At 48.0% G+C, this 20,356-nt stretch overlaps 1 protein-coding gene across 3 annotated transcripts in view; it reads left to right on the forward strand.

Moving 5' to 3' along the window:
• PLCD1 (phospholipase C delta 1) overlaps positions 1–20,356 on the forward strand; it is a 75,858-nt gene that overhangs the window by 9,102 nt on the left and 46,400 nt on the right. Inside the window, exons 1-2 of one of the 3 annotated variants that reach the window (XM_090047802.1) lie at positions 7,063–7,262; positions 12,907–13,071. In XM_090047802.1, the coding sequence (XP_089903928.1) occupies positions 7,163–7,262; positions 12,907–13,071 (265 nt within the window). In that variant the 5' untranslated portion in view covers positions 7,063–7,162. Of the gene's footprint in view, positions 1–7,062; positions 7,263–12,906; positions 13,072–20,356 lie in introns of those variants that run through there. The other 2 variants (XM_090047800.1, XM_090047801.1) reach the window with 2 other exon arrangements.

Below are 20,356 nucleotides of genomic sequence, written 5' to 3' on the forward strand. Positions count from 1 at the left end.
GGGGAATTAAAGTCCCCTGTCTCCCCTCTCTGTGATCTCAGTGATCTCTATTTCTCCTGGAGTGCACACCTTGCCGGCAAATTTGCTTAGTTCTTATACTGTTTAATCGTATAGCTTCAAAGCATTTTCCTTGATAGCTGGCCGATTAGAGGCCGAACAAAACAGGGAGAAAAAGGGTGACCATCGTATTACAATCGTTAAATGGCCTGGCTCCTGTTTTTGGATTTGTCCAGGTATGAAGACTTGTGTTTTTCCATAGCTACTGATTAACTTAGCAATTAACTGTGATGGGCTTTAAGTGGTCAAACAGGTACCTAGAGGCATTGGTGACTGGACCTGTTTGGGTATTGGTCTATCAATGGGGAAAATTTGCAATAGCTTGTACCAGTGATGCTCTATTTACAAACCTCCAGACATACATTGAATGGTTGAGAGATTTGTAACACCTTAGACATTGAATGCCTGTTTTGAGAAATGTGAGCAAGTCACACACAAAACATCTTTCCTGTACCTTTGACAGGTTTCTCTTGAGATGCTTATTTAGTCTTTTGTCTTCTTTAGTTGCTAGTTCAGTTGAAATGCATATGTAGTTTCCTTGCCTTCCCTAGCTCAGCCTTTTCTTTGGCTTTCTTAGATACATGCATGTGATGAATGTGCAAGGTCTCTGTTAACAATATCCTTAATTTAATATAACCTAGCACAGAGAATAAAGCCACCTGGGGTTGCTCAATTTTGTATGGTCCCAGCTGCTACCTAGCATTTTTGTGCAAGATGCACAGGTCACGAAGATTTTATGTGTAGGCTTGGCTGAGCTGTGACTGTTTTCACCATCATCATGGGCCTTCCTCACTATTATTGAATGTGGAGTGTGTGAAAAGGGGCTGGTGGGCAGGGCTTGCTCCAGTCCTTCCTTGCCCGGGAGGGCCAAGGCCCGGTGCAGACATGCCTTCCAAGCAGGAGTGGCTGTAACATGCACATTGCCACAACACGTGCATTGCAGACATTTCCCCCTTCCCTCCAGCTGGCAAACTGATCTCCCTCAGAGTGGTCTGAGTAGCCCAGGCGTCTTGGCACCCCTGCCCGATGCATACCAAGATAAACTGTGAAAGGAAACACCCTCAAGGGAAAAGCAGGGCAGTGAAAGCTGAGAGCAGCCCCTCACAAGGCTCTCCTTCCCTTCAACAAATGCTTCTCTGTAGCCGTTACATCCCACCATCTGCATTTGGGGTCAGATTCTCATAAACCCCCTCACCCTGGGCATGATCCTCAGTGAAATGACACTTTCTGGCAGGGCAAAGAGGCCTAAGAAGTATCCTATGCTGTGGAAGCTCATATTGGTAGGGCTATTCAGAGAGTAAGTGCTATTCCAAGCAAGTAAAAGTGTCAGGATCTGATGAGAGGTGAATGTCACCTGATGGGTGACATGATTTTTTCCAGCTATGTAAGTTGGTCTAATAAAAGATATCTGATTCACCCAAAGAGCGTTGTCTGGCTATGTCCTTGGGCCAACATGGCTACAACCTACACCCCTGTCACCTGATGGGATTTTGGAGGAGATGGGAGAGGATTTAATTCCTCTATTTTTTCACTTCTTGGGTTGGATCCTAGATTTATACTGGTTTAGGTCCCATGAAGGAGCAAGTATACAGTATATATGATTTTGATAATCATACCATCGAACCCGGATGGTATGATTATCAAAATAATATGTACTGTACACTTGCTCCTTCATGGGGAGCCTATTTTAAACGCTGTTCTGGATCATCATTTGGGCAGCTTGGGATCTTCTCCGCATTTTTTTCTGAGTCGCATGCCTCTGTTTGCCCTTGTGTGTGGTCTTCTCCAGGTCCCCGGGCACCCGCTGCAGTAGGCACGTTCCTCTGACTCTGAAGTCCAGACCCCACCGAGAGGAGGGGTGGGGGAAGCACTTTATCTTTGCCTGTTCACCTTGTCATTTGAGTACTTCACAGGTAACATTAGAGAGTCAGGAAAGTACCAGGGGAAACATAACAGTTTCTATTCACTGTTGTACAGTTTGTTTCTGAAGAGAACAGTCAGTATTTAATGTTGGCGTGGGCCAGGTTCATTTCCCAACAGCGCAGAGCTGGGAAGGTGCACCAAGCTTATAACTCTGGAGATTAATAGCACTCTATACTTTTGCCTGCTGTAATGAAATGAAATGTATGGGGAATACTACCTGAGCCCGACGCTACTGCCATTTCATAAAGAAGTCTGGCATTGAGTGTAGGAGCGCAGGAGAGGAGAAGAAAAATTACTGAGTTTCTTAAAAGGAACGTGTCATTTAAGCAAGGTGGATATTTTTTTCTGTGACAGATGTGGAGGCATATGTGACTTTTGGGAAAATTTCTCATTAAAATCAGCAGGAAGTTCCTGACAGGCATATCTTATATAACCACTGGAGTCATTACTAGTCACAGTGCAGTGGCTTGTGTCACTTAGGTAATGAGCGGTAGCATGCTTTAGTGATGTGAGCCTGGGATTGGAAGACAGGCGTCCCGAGTATGAATTGACGTATGGTTGAACAAATCAGTTAACTTCTCTACTGTTATTTGCATTACAGAAATGCCTAGCTCCGAGCAGCACTGTGCTAGGTGCTGTATTAATAGAAAGTCCACAAAGGCAGTCTTTGCCACAAAAATTGCTCAAAAGCTATCTGGTTTCTCATCTGTAACATTATGGTAGTGCTTCCTGACTAGCTTTTTCATAAGAGTGAAAGAGTGAAGGTGAACTACTTCGTATTTCAAAAATGCTTTGAAGATGTGAGCAGCTAAGGATAATTATTATTATATACCCCTTGTCGTTCCAAAGGATCCCTGTGGCTAATTATTTTGTTAACATACAGACCAGATTCTACAACGCTTTTCAAACTAATTATTACCTTCCTCTGTAATAACCTGATTGAAATCAGTGAGTCGCTCTGTAAGGTGCCAGGGCTGCAAACATTTGCGTACATGACTAGCTTTACTCACGTGACTAGTCCCACTAGTTTCAATGAGACTGCTCATATGGGTGAAGTTGCAAGTTTGAGTGTTTACAGGATTTGGATCGGGTGCCTTACGCAGTGTGAGTAAGGGTAAGGGAATCATTTCCTTCTGTCCAGCGGTGGAACCCCTGGAACGTGGCACGGTATCATGTAACATGCAGTGTCATTAGATAATAGCATGCAACTTGTAATGTCTTGCCTAACACCCCGGAAGATTTATGCGTCCATTATAAAATATGACATCAGTTTTTATGACTCCCACTCCCTGCACTCTTCTCCCCTCCCCCTGCCATAAGGAAATCAGATCTGTTGTTTCCCAAAGCAGGGCTTTCTCGCACGTGACCTTCACCTTTGTTTTAAAACAAAAAGGAGTTTCCTGTCTCCAAAGCCCCAAAGCAAAGCATAGCTTTAAACACTGCTGTTCTGGAGACCTGCCTGCTTTAAATGACCCATAGCGTTCTGGAAAGTTTGTGCACACTTCAGCACGCAGGGGATAGCGCTTTACTTGAAACAGTCTGGAAGATCTATGATAGGCTGAGAAGTTGTTAGCAATCCAGCTACCTGCCCTGTTTAAAAAGAGTTAGGTAAGAAAGGGCATGTCTACACGTGCATCTATGCTGGCTTAAATTTACTGCACAGTAAGTTACTGCACAGTTAGTAGGAATAAGCCAGCATTTACACATGCAGGCATTAAAGTGCATTAATGCTTTGTGTGGACTGACTTGGTTCTAAAGTTAGTCCCAAGTCAGTCCATACACAGCGTTAATGCACTTTAACACCTATACATGTAAACACCAGCCTATTCCTACTAAAATTAATCTCAAGTCAGTCCACACACACAATGTTACTGTGTAGTTAGTCATCTACACATGCATTACTGCACAGTAACTAATCAGGCATAAATTTGATACCTGCATGATGCAAGTATCAAATTTATGCTTAAGTCAGCAAAGGTGCCATATTTATTGTGCAACACAGGCATGCACATGCAGACACGTGCCTGTACTGCTCAAAAATGCCAGTTACTACACAGTAAATGTGCATGTGTAGACATGCCCAAAGTTAAGCAGATATGTTCCAAAGTTTAAAATGGGGCCTGAGACCAGCTGCAAACTGTCAGCCTTTCCAAGAAGAGCACAGCCTTTCGTGTTTAATGCAACTGATGTGTTTAAATTACAAGTATCATCCATATTGTGTAATCACCACATGATTTATTAGATCACCCAGGCCATCTACTGGCCAATGCAGGATTGCTCCCTAGATTACATAACTGCTAATGGGAGACTTGCCTAAGTAAAGACTGCATGATCAGGCTCTTACATATCTGTCAAAGGATTAGAAGACCAGTGCTTTATTTACAAGTTGGAGATTTCCTTCTGAACTCTACTTACGCCCTGACTATAATGGTCAATGACTTCCTAGTGAGAGGAAGCATTTTCCTTCTCCTCTATTTACTTAGCTGTGGTTTACAATCACATGGGCCAGGTAAATACGAGCAGGTCCTGTTTACTGCAGTCCAAGACTGGTCAGTGGTCCTCCTTCATCCTCTAGCTCCACATGGATGAGAGCAGTCCTCAGTGCCAAATGATCCTGATCACACCCTTTTGCTGACCAAAGGACTGAGCTGCTTTATGCCAAAGTGCGAGTGCTGACTTTTGTGCAGAGCCCAGCGGCAGTAGAGAGGGCTGAGAAGTGGAGAGGAGATTGAGTTTGAAAAAGTAGCGGCTTTTGCATTTAATTTAGAAAAATGCTGAAGTGGTGACCTGGCACCCTGCCTAACCTCTCACATATTGTGCCAGGCCAAGGCCATTGGGTACGTGCTGGCTGTGGATAACAGGCTTTTGCCAGAGCCTTGCTGCATCTCTCTGCAGCAGACTACACACAGGGGTGGGCAAAATGCAGCTTGCCAGGCCATTTTATCTGGCCTGCAGTAGCCCCTAAAATATTTAGAAAATCAATATTTATCTGCCCCTGTCATGCAGCCCTCGATGGCTTGTCAGAACTCAGTACGAGGCCCTCCGCCTGAAATAACTGCCTGCCCCTGCTTCACGGTGTCTCCCATGCCTGACTTGCTTTTCCGGGAGCAGCCTGGCAAAGAAGCCTGCAAAGCCCACACATCACCAGCTTCTCCAAATTGAACGGTGACAACTGGTGGGATAAGTGCAGTCTGGACTATTTCAGCGCACCCCACAGAGAGGCAGTGGGGTTCGGTAGGACAGGTCCTCGCCTTGCCCCTGACAAGCTGTGCGGGGCCCTAAGTGGCATTTTCTGTGCGGCCGTTTTACTTTCCCCTCAATCTTGCCTCTTTCCATTTTGGACAGCACCAAAGCTCCATGGGGCCTGATCTTGGTTGTCACCCTGTCATTAATAAGCAGGTTTTTATTTGAGTGAGTGCCGACAGATTGGAGAGCACTGAGAACTGGGCATCCTGACCCTGCTAAATCATGGCTTCTTAGTGTTTTGTCCTGTAAAGGGTAACACATCCCTTTCATATATGATTTTCAATGGGTATTTTTTTTTTACCGTCAGAATATTCTAACCCAGTGTCTAACGTGTTTCTAGTTAAAGCAGCCCCTGCTGCCTGCTGCCCCTCTCCCCCCAGTCTCCCCTCCCCATAAGCTAGAGAAGCTCATTTCTCGGCAGCTTGGGAGTTTGGGGTTCGTAAACACAAAAACTGGCTTATGCTTATTGTGGAAAGACCAAAACCAGGGAGAGAAGACCCTGGTTACAGTAGTGCTCTGGTTGTTGCTTCCACAACACAGGAAAAGAGGATGGGGCTAATGCAGCGGAGACTTCACCGTGAAGGTAGCCCCAGAATCCCACGGTCTGGCAAGAGCAAGATGCTGCTCCGTGCCCGCTTGTCTTCTTGCTTACGACACAGTAGCGTGGGAAGAAAGCCAGACCCCATTGTGCTAGGTTAAAAAGCCCCTAGAAAGCTACAGTCCTTCTGCAAAAGGGAAAAGCAGTTTGCTGTGTTAGGCAGAAGGCAGGGTGGAGTTGTCACAGGGCTGTACCAAGGGTCTCTGGTGCTCAGCAGCCAATGCTTATGTTTGCACCCCCTCCCCAGTTGCAGAGTGGGGGAGGGTCCCCCAGCCCCCAGTTGCAGACCCAGGGGGAGAGGGCCAGCCCTGCACCCGGGGGCCATGGCCCCCTACCGCTCCCCTGTCGGTACACTGCTGGAGCTGCAGTTAGTCCAGCGGTTCCCAAACTCTGATTGCGCACCACCAATTTAAAACGATGCAACCTCAAGTACCACCAGCAGATTTTTCAATTCAACCTTAAGTACTGCCCATCAATTTTTGTCATATAAAGGAATTATAATAAATCTGTTAACGCGCACCACTGACAGGTTGTCCGAGTACCACTGGTGGTACCTGTACCACAGCTTGGGAACTGCTAAATTAGTCTATAAGGTGCATTTCTATCCTGCCTTCTTCCAAAGGGCTCACCGGTGAAACAGGCAAGAGAGACCAAGGCTGAGAGCAGACACATATTATTATTTCCAGTTTCCAGACAGGGAACAGATGGACCGAGTGGCCTGGGGCAGAGGTGGGAGCTGAACCTCCATCGTCGGAGTCCCACTAGCACGGGCGCTGTCGGCCGATAATAAATGCCATCCACACATCAGCGTGCGGGCTCGTTCAGCGCCTTGGCTCCTCTTCACCCACAGGGCCTGCTAGCTGCTAGCAGCTGGCGGCAGCAAACAGAGCTGCACAAAAAAGGGTGGTTGTAACATGCTGAACTTTGCATCCAGTGCATTTGTGATAAGGCTAAGCCGGGCAAGCCTGAGCATTGGATAGGAGGTAGGAGGGATGGCTGGGAACCCCTTTTCCCCAAGAAGTGACACAGAAGCCATTAAAAACTTAATTGCTGAGAAACTTTGCCCTCCCTTACCCTGGAAACTGCTGGCAGGCTTCCCTGTGTCGTCTAATCTAGGCAATGCTGCAGCTGAGGCAGCCGGGAGGCGAGACTTCCCAGTGTCACGCCCACGGCCAGCCCCTTCCATGCCCTCCCTCCGCCTCCTCCCTCTCCCGCTGCTGTCACGTCCAGTCCTTGGGACATTGTTTAACAACAAGTCCATCGGGAGACCTTGGATGAGCAGGGGACGCCAGAAGGCTCCTTTCAGCCGGTGGCTCGCTCTGTAACGCAGGCTGGACCATGAACTGCATCCGGAGACAGCCCAAGTACAGCAAATCCCAAGAAAACTTCTTACAGGAGCAGAGCAATCGAGTGGCAACGCTGAATGGCATCAGGCTGGGTAAGGGATGGGGCAGAGCCAGGTCCCTGGCACCGCTGGGTTCTGGCAGCCCGCGTTTTGTGGGTCCCTTCGTTTGCAGGAGCGGCAGAGACGTTTGTCTCCACCTGCTTTGAGCAAGCCCCCAAGCTGTATTTAAACCTCTGAGGTTTTGTTTTTTGTCGCCATGCTCCAGATGTGATAGATGTCTACTTTCAGGCCCGGGTCTTTTGGAGAAGAGGGTTTGTTTCCAAATCAGTTGTCGCCCTCACATAGAAATATTACTGAGCTTTCTATGGGAACAGCATGCCTTCCCCCCTGGTTTCAGCATTGTGGATTATTCACATTATGATTGCTAAAGTAACATGGAAGGGTCTGAATTCAACTGATTAAACAAGACAGGAAAACCAGAGAGAGTTTCCTAATCTCTGTATCTGGCTATTCACTGATCCCTGGTTGCTGCCCAGTGGGTTTACATCAAAGATACATTTGTCCACATTGGGTTTTTTAATTTATTTATTAGCAGGCAGAAGAGGACAGGTCGAGGTGTGAGGAATTTCATTTTTCGACAGGGTGGCTTCATGTTTTACCCAAAAGCGATGTTTGCCTTTTTCAGCTGAACCCAGGCCAGGTCCTAAGCATGAGTGGGGAGGGAGAGAGGTTTGTATGTGGACAGTGTAAAGTTGATGCTCAGACAAGGTTTTTTTGGTTGATGCTCAGTGGTTTGGTTTGTTTGGTTTTGGTTGATTGTCAGCGGGTCTGTAGACAATAGAGACATGTCTGGTGTCACCGTGAATGAATTTACGTTCTGGGTTGCAAACAAGGTGACATTTCAATGCTGCTCCTGAGATACATGCTGCCAGCCTGGCACTGTGATTGCACTGGGGTAGCAGCGCTGGTGTTTGTACTGTCTCTAATCTTTCCAGGTCAGGGCCATTATTTGCTTTTGATAGTTCATCAACTCTGTAATGCTTTTTGTGCTGCAACTGAACAAGACAGCCATCATTCAAAACCAAAAACATGAAATAGCCCCTTAAAATACACGGTTCGTGTGTGTTTTGGAGATGGAGGTGAGGGGGGTGTTAACTGTACTTTGAAAACATATTTTAGGAACGTATTACAAAATAAACTAACATAGTATCGTCTTTGCTTTAACATGTATTTCATGTTTGCTAGGGCTGCTCATTGTGTTTTCCAAACTGTTTTGCAGAGGGTTAGGATTGTATGTGGAAATTTGCCTCAGTGCGCTTGCATTGCCCGATATCATCATATCATCATATGACTGGCAAGAAGTGTCTTTAGGTTACTCCGTGATATTTGCAGATCTTTACATGACATGGGTTATAAGCAGATCTGTTATATAACTCGTTTCCTCTAGCAAAAATCTTCTACACCTATAGGACATTTTTCTACAACTGGCTTCTTGTTGCACAGAAAGTAACTGTGCAGAGCAAATCCTGTTGCTCAAAAGGGGTATCAGACAAAAAAAAATCTGCTCAAAAGGGGTATCAGACAAAAAAAAAAAAAAGAAAAGAAAAGAAAACAGTAGGGATTGGTGGGAAAATAAAGCATGAGATTAGGGGTTTGCTAGGAAAGGAGTTATTTGGAAAGCAGTTCCCATAAACAGGGCATGGTTGCATAAGCATCCGTAGTTATCGGTGGTACTTACCTGGGCCTTATTGCCAGAGGGACGTGCTCTTATCCCCATTTTGGAGGGGGAGAAAAAAGGATAAGGGCTATATCCAAAAAGGGATGTAGGTACCTTGCGTGTGATCCACAAAAGCTATCTCTAATTGCTTGGGTACCTGAGATCCTGTAAACACCTGAATATCTACCAGCAGTTACTTACCTCCTTGGCGGGTTTGATTTCTGCTACACCCAAAGTTTAAAACCAAGTGACTGGCAACAGCAGCAGCGTTTCCGTTCAGGCAGCAGCAGGGGAGTCAGTCGACTTCACGGCTCATTATAAACTACCTGATTCACGGGTGTTAATGATCTTCTCTCCTTTCTAATGGTCTTTAATGGCTCCATGAACCAAGTTATCCTTTGTTCTTCTGTCTCTTAGCTGCTCTTGGTAATGCATCTCCTGTTTCACAGCCCTGCAGACTGATTTTAACTTTAGCTAGAAACATTAACTCAGGTGCAGAAATAACACAGGTGAGCATTAAGTCGGGTGTAGAAACCACTTTCGGTGAAGCACTGAATGCACTGGCAAGATGCTCAAGAAGGCTGGATTTTGTTTTATGAATCTGAAGGCGATGTACATTGATTTCTAATGAAAACAGGACTAATGAAACAACATCTGTTGATTGTTTTGTATACATACTATGAGATAACAAGTGAATGCACAGCCCAGTAAAGTTTTATTTGTTTTTGCTGAATAATACAGCCCTGGAGCCCTAGCTTATTTAGTAAAGCTTCTAGTTTACCTGGAGGAAAATGTGTGCTGTGTTATATTTGGTGATGCACTGTCCTGCACCCCTCTTTTAAAAATCCTACACCCTGCCATGGAGGACTACCTATTCTTCCTTTCAGAGCTGTGCCACTGTGCAGAAAGCACTACAAGCTTCATGGGGCGGAGAGTAATCAGAGGGGAGCATGACTGTCACCTTGTGATGGGGCATTTCCCAGAGAAGAGAGAGCCCTGGGTACTGATCCTGGCTTCCAGGGCTGCTTATGCATTTTGCATCAGAGTCATAAGTTATGTGGACAGCAGGCAGTGGGACCCACACCTCCCCCTTCCCAAAGGAGTGCCTGCACTGCTAGGATTTAGGCAGCTTCCCCCTTGCTTGCTTCTCTTTTCTCTCTCCTCTTCTCTGGCTGCAACTCAGCCTAACCTCTATCCTGGTGGTGAAGGCACTGTTCTGGGAGGAAGGTAATGTGGATTTGAGTCTCTGTAGGCTGAAGAGGATGGTTACACCCTGAGCAAACATGCTAATCACTATAAAACACAAGATGGGCAATAGCAGCCTTTTACCCAGAGAAGAGTGAGCCAGTCATAAGTATCCAAAGGGACTTAGATGCCATCTAATAAAAGATATCATCTCTACTATGAGTCCTGCTTGCCAAAGGGACGTAGATCCTTTTAAAGCCCAGAGATATATGTGACTACGGATATAGCTGGGTTATCCCTAAGGAAAGAGAGAGAGACCTTGATAACCTTGTGAGAGTGTCCATCTTCTTCTTTCCCTTCCTGCGTGAACCCTCGCCTTTGACTCCTTAGCCAGCCTCATGGCCCAGGCCAACTTCTTGGCTTCTTCGAAGGAAAGCCTGTGCTGAGCTGCGTGTGTTGATAAGAAAGTCCAGGAGACAGCTGAGCAAGCAGTTGTTGGCTGAGCGAGGAACCTGTCCCTGTACATGCTCTGCAGGAGATCCCCGAGCAATGGTGTTTTGGGATCAAGGCTAGGGAAGGTGGGTGCATCAAGCCTGCATCCCCCCGTCCCTGTAACCTCCTTGAGGAAGTTGTATGTTCACCACTCCAGGTCTCAGTGTCCCTGTGTGAGAAGTGAGACGGATGGGGCTCCCCCATTTCACAGAGCGCTGCAAGGGTGAATGACAAATGCATGTAAAGGGCTGCAGGATCCTCACTGGGACAATGCTATAGCCATTTCATATCCCTGTTCATTATGGAGACTTCAGACTGTGCTTGGCAGCTCACAATGTTGGTCTGATCAACCACAGTGCAGTTCAGCTGCCTCTGCCAAATCTTGCAACCATGCTGCACTGCAGGTCTGTCCCCTGGCTGTGCTCTAACACACCTGCCCTCCAGTTTGGGAGCCTGGCTTTTGAAGCTCGAACGCTTGGGGTTGGCAACACTGACTGGAACACGTTATGGTGCAATCTCCATCCTTGGAGGTTTTTAAGACCTGGCTAGACAAAGCCTTGGCTGGGATGATGTAGTTGGGGCTGATCCTGCTTGGAGCAGGGGGTTGGACTAGATGGGACCCCCTGAGGTCCCTTCAACCCTCATTTTGTATGATTCGATGACTCTGTTGATCAGCTTTTCCTTCCTTCACCCCTTCCTGCACAAGCTGCGGCTTAAAGACACTTTCCAACTCAAAAGAGGATGTTGTTAGTCTTCAGTCCCGGTGAGGCCTAGTTTGGTTTCCTGTGTGACTTGTCGGGTGCTGCTGATGTGCCACAGCAGGTTTGCAGCGCTTGGGCTGCAGGCAAATAGTTTACTTAGCTGTGATTGTTCACAGGCCTGAAATGGCATCGGCATGGCTTGTTACAAGACTCTTCCCAGAAGAGCGCTGTACCTCTAAAGCATGAAGTCAGTGGTGCTGAGGAATTCTGCACAGCAATGCAATTGCTATTACAAAGCGCAGACACCTCGAATTCCTTGTACCTGGTTTGAATCATCTCCCTGGAATGGCCACGAGCTATTCTTTTCCACTACCTCTTTCATTGCACTGCATTGTACTTACTAGTAGGAAGTGTCCCACAGACCTGCAAATGTTAATGATTGCTGCTTAATCAAGACAATATTAGCAAAAATTCCACTCAATACAGACCCGCTTAAGTCGCGCCAGGGAATTAAGTGGTGTCCAGCTGTGAACGTGCCTGGTGTCTTTACACTGATACGTGCAATGGCTCGAAACCCGGGATGTTGTCATCAACTCCTGTTCCTGTCCCCATACCCACCGATTTCATTCCTAATCTTCCATCATAGTTTTCCCTAAAGGATTAACTTGAATTGATCTAAATGTCAGGTGACAGATTTGTCACGTGCCCAAAGGTGCAGATAGCTGCCTAGTGGGCCTTTCAAAACTGCCGAGGGGCTCAACTCTCAGTTTTGAACCTTGTCTCTTTTGGTACCTAAATGCGTATAAATATTGGGGCTTAGGCTGAGAACGCCTGTCACCTCTGGAGCCACTGATTCAAATGACTATTAACATTTGGGCATCCAGCTCATGGACTTTGATCTTTTGGGGCTGGCAGTAGTGACTCCGTAGCTCAGCTCTTCCTTTCAGTCACCACTCCACAGGATGAGGTCCCACTGTGTTGAATATGCAACAAAGAGCAAGAGAGAATCTGTTCCAGATGCTTATATGGCTCTTCTATTACCACTGCATTTGCAAATGGCATTATCTTTATTGTTTTCATCCTCACAATCCCCGAGTAGGGGAGGACGATGCTGTTATCCCCATTCTACAGATAGGGAGCTCAGGCCCAGAGACATGAGCTGGTTTGCCCAAGGTCACGCAGAAAATATATAGCAGAGGAGGGCCCGACATCTCCAGGGTCCCATTTCAGTGCCTGAACTGCAGCATCCCCTTTCCTCTTCTGCACTGCTGATGGCTTTTATTTCCTCGGATTAGATCCTAATCACTGGATTTTTAAAAATAACTGAACAGCATTAGCACAGCTCTTATGAAGAAGATAATCCAGTCTGACTTGTGCCATGGGATCTGCTAAGTATCGTGTGTTAACTGCATGGGAATCTGCAGTTTAAGGAATTAAAATACAAAGAATCATATCCCATAGGTTTGTTTTGGGGGTGTATGCCTCAGTGTTGCTATCTAGTTTTCCCCTTGTCTCTAATTTGTGCTAGTCGCCTTCTGCTTTCCACCCCGGAGCCAGCTCCATTTCTGTGCATGCTTGATAAAAAATATGATGTACACATGCATTCATTGGCCCATTAACACTGCTGTACCTTTCTGCACAGGCCTGCAAGATGACAACGACCTGAAGTTCCTCCTGAAAGGCAGCCAGCTGCTGAAAGTGAAGTCGGGCTCTTGGAGAAGGGAAAGGTTTTACAAGCTCCAGGAAGACTGCAAAACCATCTGGCAGGAATCCAGGAAGATGCTGAGGTCTCCAGAGTCACAGCTCTGTAAGTGCCCATTTGTCCAGTAGCATGGTGTCTGGAGAGGCGAGGGGCTGGGGATAGTGGTGACTGGGGCCGAGGCAGGGGGAATGAATCCCTTAAACCTTCTTTTCTTGTAATCCAATGACAGGGTGTTGTGACGCCCCTGCCCCAGTCTGACATCCGCATGCAGCCCTCCCAGCACCACTGAGCAATCAAAAGCCTGGGCTGGTGAGGAGAGGCTTAGACTCCTCTGGGTTTATATAAGGATACAGACACCCAGGGGAAAATCCAGCAGAGCATGCTCCTTTTGTTGCAGCTTGGAGAACTGACCTGTTCCCATGGGAAAGCAGAGCAAGACCCTGGCTTGGCTTCAATGAAATGTGGAGATCAAAGGGGAAAAAACCTAGGCAGCAAGGCAGGCAGGGGTGGGGGGAGAGGGGAGGGAGCAAGGGAGGGGGGCATTGTTTCTTCCTCTGGCTTCAAACAAGCAAGGTTTGATCTTATCATCTATTTAGAAACTTGAAACCTGCCCATTGTCACCAGAGGTAAAAAGTCCGGAGATGACTATTCTCATCAAATGAATGCAAAGAAAACCAAGCCCCCATTATTACACTGCAGTAGTGTGCACAGGACCAGCACCCAACGCTGTGCAGCTGCAGCAAAACCCAGTTCCCTGCCCCAAAGAGCCTGCAGGCTAAGTGATCAGTCACTGCTAATAAATTACTCTCCCCAGTGCTGATCCTAAAAGGAAGGGACTAGATCAAAGTGTGGCATGGCTGTACGCCGTCCTGCCATTTGCCAGGTCCCTTCCTAAGTGCGAGGGGATATGGCTTCCAAAGCAGCCCCCAAAACTTCTGCCTTGCCTTTCTCTGGTACGTTTTTTCTGCTTAGGTTTATATTATAAAGACTGGAGGTGAAGAGAGTAATCCCAGGTGCAACTCTGTAGGGTATCGGAAGGCAAGTTCCTATGGCCCATGGTATTTGTGTAACATTTTCCTCTTACAATTGAAGCTAGTGAAAGACTTGCCCCTTTCCATTATTACTCAAGTCAGTGGCTGTCACTCCTATAAAAGCATCTAGGATGGTGATTTTGTGGTGAAGCTCTGAGATGAAGACTTCTTACCTCTGCCACTGCCTGCATGTGTGGTCTTGTGCACGTTATCCTAGCTCTTCATGCTGCTTTAGTTCATAGCGGTTCCCTTTCTGTCCTTCTAACCAGCCTGTTTATACTGGAAACTCCTCAGGGTAGGGACCGACAGCATTAGGTATTTGTGACTGATTCACGAGCAACAGCCCTAGCTAACGCACGCTCTCCAGTTAACTCCCATTTGTAAAGTTTATTATCCAGAGTGGAGGTAATCCCAGAAAGCCTTTGCCTGGATAACTTTGAGTTGCAAAACAAACAAAGGTGTGAGTTTTGAAGTGCATCGCCTTCCTACCAGAAAAGCAAGGCAACAAAAATAACGCCCCTTCCAGACTCATTTGGGATCCTGGCCTTTTAAGCATGTTGGAGAACGGCGTGTGGCTGGGTCAGTGCAGTTATTTGTACTGAGCTTCTTTAATGCTCTAACCCAGCTGTTCTCAGAGGTACCTAGCCGAAACTTTCTTCTGATACCCCCAGGGCCCCTGCGCTGTATGGTTATTAGAAACCAACACAGAGCTGGCAAATGCTTGCGACCTCCATTGGATCTTAGCTGGAGAAAAGTGATTCTAACACACTGCTATCTTATCTCGATCAGTGGTTTTCAATTTGGGTGCTGTGAGATCCTTTGAAGGGTAATGCATGGCGAGAAGCAATACGTACAGGCTCGTGTGCCCAGCCGCTTGCTCCCCTCCACCCTCCACCACTGCTCAGCCCTTCTGCAAGGAGCCAAGCACTATCATAAATAGATTAATTTTTTAAATAGGGTGCCTCTCAGTTCCCAGAAGTTATGGAAGGGAGCCCTGTGTCTTAAAAGGTTGAGACTCACTGATCTGGATTAACTGAACTTTCACCACTGTTGTTATATATTAAGATAGTGCCTCCTCGGTGCGGTTCACTGGCTCAGCGGACAGTAAGTGTGAGCACTTAGAAAGCAGACTAACCTACCTCGCGCTCTATCTTGAGCTGATCCACACAGGCACTGTGTGCAGAGTAGCTAGTCACTCCCTCTGTAGTGACTTCCTTGTATCGATAAGCCCTGACTATGAGACAGCCTTTGCTCTGGATACCTTAAAATGGACAAGACCAGCGAGGGAAATTTTAATATTGACCCTTTTTTACAAAGTGAAAACAGAGGCACAGAGAGACTTTCCCAGAGTCACACTGGGAATCCCAGGTCATTTTGGGAACTAGACCAGTACTTCCCAATGCCTCGGCAGAGAGGAGGACCTGCTCACCAGTCGGCTAGGTGCTCCGCCTCGCTGATAACTTGAGATCGATACTGGATTTCAAACCTAATATTTGCTGTTGATCAAAGGCCTTGTAGTTTTTTTTTATACTTAACCCAACTTATACATTTATACAACTTATACATTTAAAATAGGAATTAAGAGGGCAGGGAAAATACCGGCTTGGGAGTCAAAAGTCCTTATTTCATTAACTACAGAACTCCTCTGGCGTCATCGCTGTGTGTAGCAGCTAATACAGGATGACATGGTGGGGGGGGGTTGTTATTCTGCCCTGTTTCAGAGATCCCTGCAGGGCTCAGTTTTCAAAAGATTTTCAATGTGTGTGATCTTTGTGACCAGGTGTCAGTGTGAAACCTGGTCACAGACAGAGCTGCCTAAAGTGGATCGCTTTTGAAAAACTTGCCTCAGCTCCAGGTGCTTTGAAAACTCAGGTCCCATCCCCGTGTTCATTGCCAGGCACTCTGATCCACCTTTATTTGCTTTCCGATCGGACCGATTACTTTGCACGTTGCACTTGGATTCATTTCTGCGGCAGCAATCAGAATTGTCCGAGGCTGAAGGGAGTGATTCACTTCAAGTGAAGAGCGAGCAAGAATATTGCCTCTGCAGCCAAGTAGTTGCATAGCCCAACAAGGCCTCTCATGAGAGAGAGAGAGAGAGAATTAAGTCTGGGGCATAGGGAAAACAGAGAGGAGGTGGAGAAAAGACGGTCTGTGTGGCGGTCCCGATGCTAGCCACATGTCCTGACACCAGCCACATTTGCTTCCTGGCCTCAGTAGAGCTGTGGCTGCGCTGTCTGGGGGCAGGCAAGCTGTCTGTGAAAACTGCCCCGCGCGTGGAGTGGTCTGAAGCCACAATGCAGGAGGAGAGAGGGGGTGGGCCTCACCCTCTCCTTCCTTAGAGAGGTCCATCGCTCCCAACAGCAGGTTGCCCCGCTGGCCCATTCAGAGGATGCGGAGCCACGGTCCTGTCGCCTTAGGGGAGAAGCCGGCAGGCGCTGCACTCGGTGGTGATGGGAAGGACGTGTCTTTCCTCTCTTCGAATACAGGCTACGAATCAAGGGGCTGGCCTCTGAATTGACCCTGGGTCTGTACCCAGGGGACTGGAAAAGAGGAAACGTACGTCCTTCCTATCACAGCTGAGGTCTGGCTCCGTTTGAGGTGGGGCATAAAAAGGGTCAAGCTGGTTTATCGAGGCCCCCACACAACTCCAGCTGGCTCCCACACACCACACACAGCACAGGGATTTGTTGTTTGTCCGCTTGGGAAGGTGCCAGGACAGCCAGGAGCCGCCTGTGAGCTGCATTAACTGCAGAGGTCTGGTCCGCAGGCCTGGCACTCCGCATTACGCAGCTCTCCGTGCAGCAGCCAGGCAGCGCATCTGTTGTGTCGGCCACTGATTGTATCCCACCGGCTCCTGTGCATGGGAAAGAATAGAAAAATAACTCATTGAATGGTCCCTGGGCTTTGCCTTCCTAGACAGGGAAATCAGAGAGAGGTTATGCTGAACCTTAGATAGCAGCTCCAAGGTTTATACGGCAGAGGCTCCGTTCCAGTGCCAGCGCTTCCCTCAAAAAGTCAAACATCCTGGAAATGGCAAAGTGTTGCTGGGTTCAGAAATGCCCCGGCATGGGGAACTCACGCCACCATCTCCCCCTGCGCGATGGACACCTCCGCAGAGCTGCGCCTCCCAAGAGCCACCGTGGTGCACTGCGACGGCTCTCAGAGGCGAGTGGGTGCCTCAGCTATGGTCTGAGTGCTGAAACTTTTGTGTTGCTGGCGAAAAACTTTGCTGCAAATTCAAAGTTTTTTTGTTTGGAGCAATTTTCTCCCCGCTCAGCTCCAGCACGTTTCTTTAATGGAGCTGATTTAGAAAGTGACAGACAGATGCAAGATAAACTGACACAGCGTTTGCTTATATCGACGTCTAGATCAATTTTAAGCAGATTTGCTTAAAGCAGTACAGCTTTCCTAGTATTGATAAAACCCTGGCCTCTCTTTGCCTCTGGCTATCTTTTCTGCAGTATGAGAAGGTGCTTAACAACCGAGGCGGTGTGAGGGTTAATTTGTCAAGGGATGTAAAGCATTTTCCTTCAGCAGGAAGGAGTTCTGCAAGTCCCGCTTACTATATCAGGCACGGCCAACTTACTTCTGCATTTTATTTCGAATGCTGTCAGAAATGTGCTGATTTCAACTTCCAGCCAGATAAAGAAAGTCCTTCTATATTATCAGAAAACTGTTGCCTTCAGTGCTGAGTTACCAGAAGACATCCAGCAATTCCTTTAAAACGTTTCTATGGCGGGGGGGCGACTGACTTCACTGCATCATGTTTTTGGTGAGATGGAAGATTTGAGTCTTCAGGGCATCAGTCCAGCCAAAAGTACTGACAGCAGAAGAGAAAAGATGTCACACAATCCCAGTTATGCTCTTCATAAGCCAAGGGATGAAAACTGTGAGTCTAATAATGCAATGCCATCAGTCAATCCCGGCAACCTGCATGCCAGCTACCGCCAGTCTGCGGGATGACTTACTGGCAGGGACAGTTTCTTAGGAATTTCTGATATACCACGGGACATTTTTGTGTTGCTGAAAAAATGCGTGCTTGTGGGAGTGTTATGTCAGGCTCCCGACAGCTGTCAAAACTGTCAGTCTGATGGATATGAATAGCGCTCATCAAAGCTGCTCAACCCCCAGAACGAGTTCCTTCACATGCAAACCTGCCAGGTGTTTGCTTAGTTGTTTCATTTTAAACCAGATCACTGCATGCCCCAGACTGTTTTTCTGCGGGCAGCGTGCTGACAGGTATCATGCCGTGGGGAATAGGGCTCTACAGGGAGTCAGGTAGGTCACCTATGTCAGGAAATTATCAGGCAGCAGCTTTAAAACAAAAGTAAGCCATTTTATTCATAATAGTATTAACTGGGGGAACTCATTGCCCTAAAAGGTTGTTGAAAGCCAACAGAATAACCAGATTAAAAAAGAATAAGACAAATTCATGGAAGATAGGTCCAGCAGGGGGTATTAAACATAGTATTCAGGGATGTAACTCGTTGCGGGGAACTAGGAGGGGATGGCTCACTCTGCACACGCCTTGTTTCTGATACTCTTCCTTTAAAGCATCTGCCACTTGCTGCGGTTGGAGACATGCCTCTCCGGCTGCGATCAGGCACACGCTGAAGTCAACGCTTAAGAACGCTTTACAAACTACATGCTAATGTGGTTCCTGTGCATGGGAGCTTATCTGTTTCATAACCATAGCATCACATGCAAATTTCTTAATTACTTGATAGAGTGCATGAATAACTAAATGATTAAGGGTGCTTTAACAACACACAACTATGTACCTTGTGGCTAAGTACAGACAGTCACAAAGCCCGAGGCAGAATCGATCCAGTTTTCGCAGGTTTCTCTAAGCTGCGAAGAAGAAATCGGGAAGGAACAGAACATACGTTCTCCCATCGGTGGGGGTGGTGGGGCGGGTGGAGGCACAGGGATGCCTGCACTGGCCCAAGCCAGCAGGCAGGAGGTGCTCCTGCACACTTCCCAGCTTGCCGGACACTGCTGAAGGTGGCCGAGCACGGCCGATGGCTGCTAGGCACCTCTCTCCCTCGCTGTGATGGACACCCAGCACAGAATCTGTCCCCAGCCCACCCCCGCCAGCTGCCCCTGGCAGCGGGAGGGGAGGGGGGAATGGAGGCCCCTACCCACATCCCAGCTCCCCCGACCCAGCCAGAGTCACCGGGGGGGCAGTTGCCGCTGGGGCTTTCTTCCCTCTCCCACTGACTAGCCTGGCAGCAGGGGAGGGAAGAAAGCCCCCATGGGAATCCCTGGGGCAAAGGGGGAAGAGGCAAATGTCTCCACCCCCGCCCCCACCCCTTGCTGACAGGCGTAGGTAGGATACAGTGCTGGGGAGCAGAGGTTTTCCTGTCTAGGCTCTGTGACAGCCCAGGGGCTGATGAGCACAGGCTGAGGCTAGCCTGCTCACCAGGGGCAGATTAACACCCAGGACTAGGGGCCTTTGCCAATCAGGGTCCCCTGGGGCGGGCAGGCATCCTGGCTTCTCCTCCCCTCCGGCCAGGCCAGGCCAGGCCAGAGGCTAGAGGGCAGACGTGGGGGTCTGCGCAGGTGATGGCAGCTTCCCGGGGCCGTCTGGTGCCAGGAGACCCCCAGGGCAGCCCTGGTCCCACTCTCCGCTGTCTGCACCAGTACTGCTCAGGACAGGACAGGATGTTGAGGAGGCCAGGCAGGCCCAACCACAGCCCCCTGCCGGGAGCAGAGGGAACCCACCCTTGCCCGGTGGGGTGCCTCCAATTTTATTTTTGCCCAGGGCCCCAATCTTAATCCACTACTGCTGCTCACCCTGCAAGGGGGGGGCTAGTGGGGAAGCCGCAAAGCATCTTGGGATGCTGGGGGACTGTGACTTAACTTGAGTCAGGAGGGGATCTGGCACAGAAGTTCGATAGACCAGTCTAGCTGAAACTGGTTAAATCTGATGCTGCATCCAACCAGGTCTATCTTAAACCAGGTTCCGTCACTTTGAAACTGGTGTGCGCTGAACTTCTGGTTTAGACTGGTTTCCGATCACTTATACCGGTTTACATTTAATTTCTGTCCCTAACCTGCGTGGCTATCGTGAGCAGTGGCCTGTTTCTTTCACAACTCTACTATACCATGTAAACATTTTAATTTTAACATTTTCTTAACAAAGTATTTAATTTATTCCTATCAGTGTAACTGCTGATACATTCTCCACAGGAGGGCACTCTGTTAAGCAGATTTGTGGCCCTGGGAGAAAGCCTAAGGATACCAGGCGAGATGGACCTTTGGTCCGTCCCAGTGGGAGCATTCCTATGTCATGAGTACTAGGGCCAAATTCAGAAGCAGGGTATCGGGGCAGAGGTTAGCCACACTCTAGTAAA

Source organism: Crocodylus siamensis, chromosome 5 (assembly GCF_052110815.1).
Source record: "Crocodylus siamensis isolate JL-2025a chromosome 5, ASM5211081v1, whole genome shotgun sequence".
NCBI classification, from domain to species: domain Eukaryota; kingdom Metazoa; phylum Chordata; order Crocodylia; family Crocodylidae; genus Crocodylus; species Crocodylus siamensis.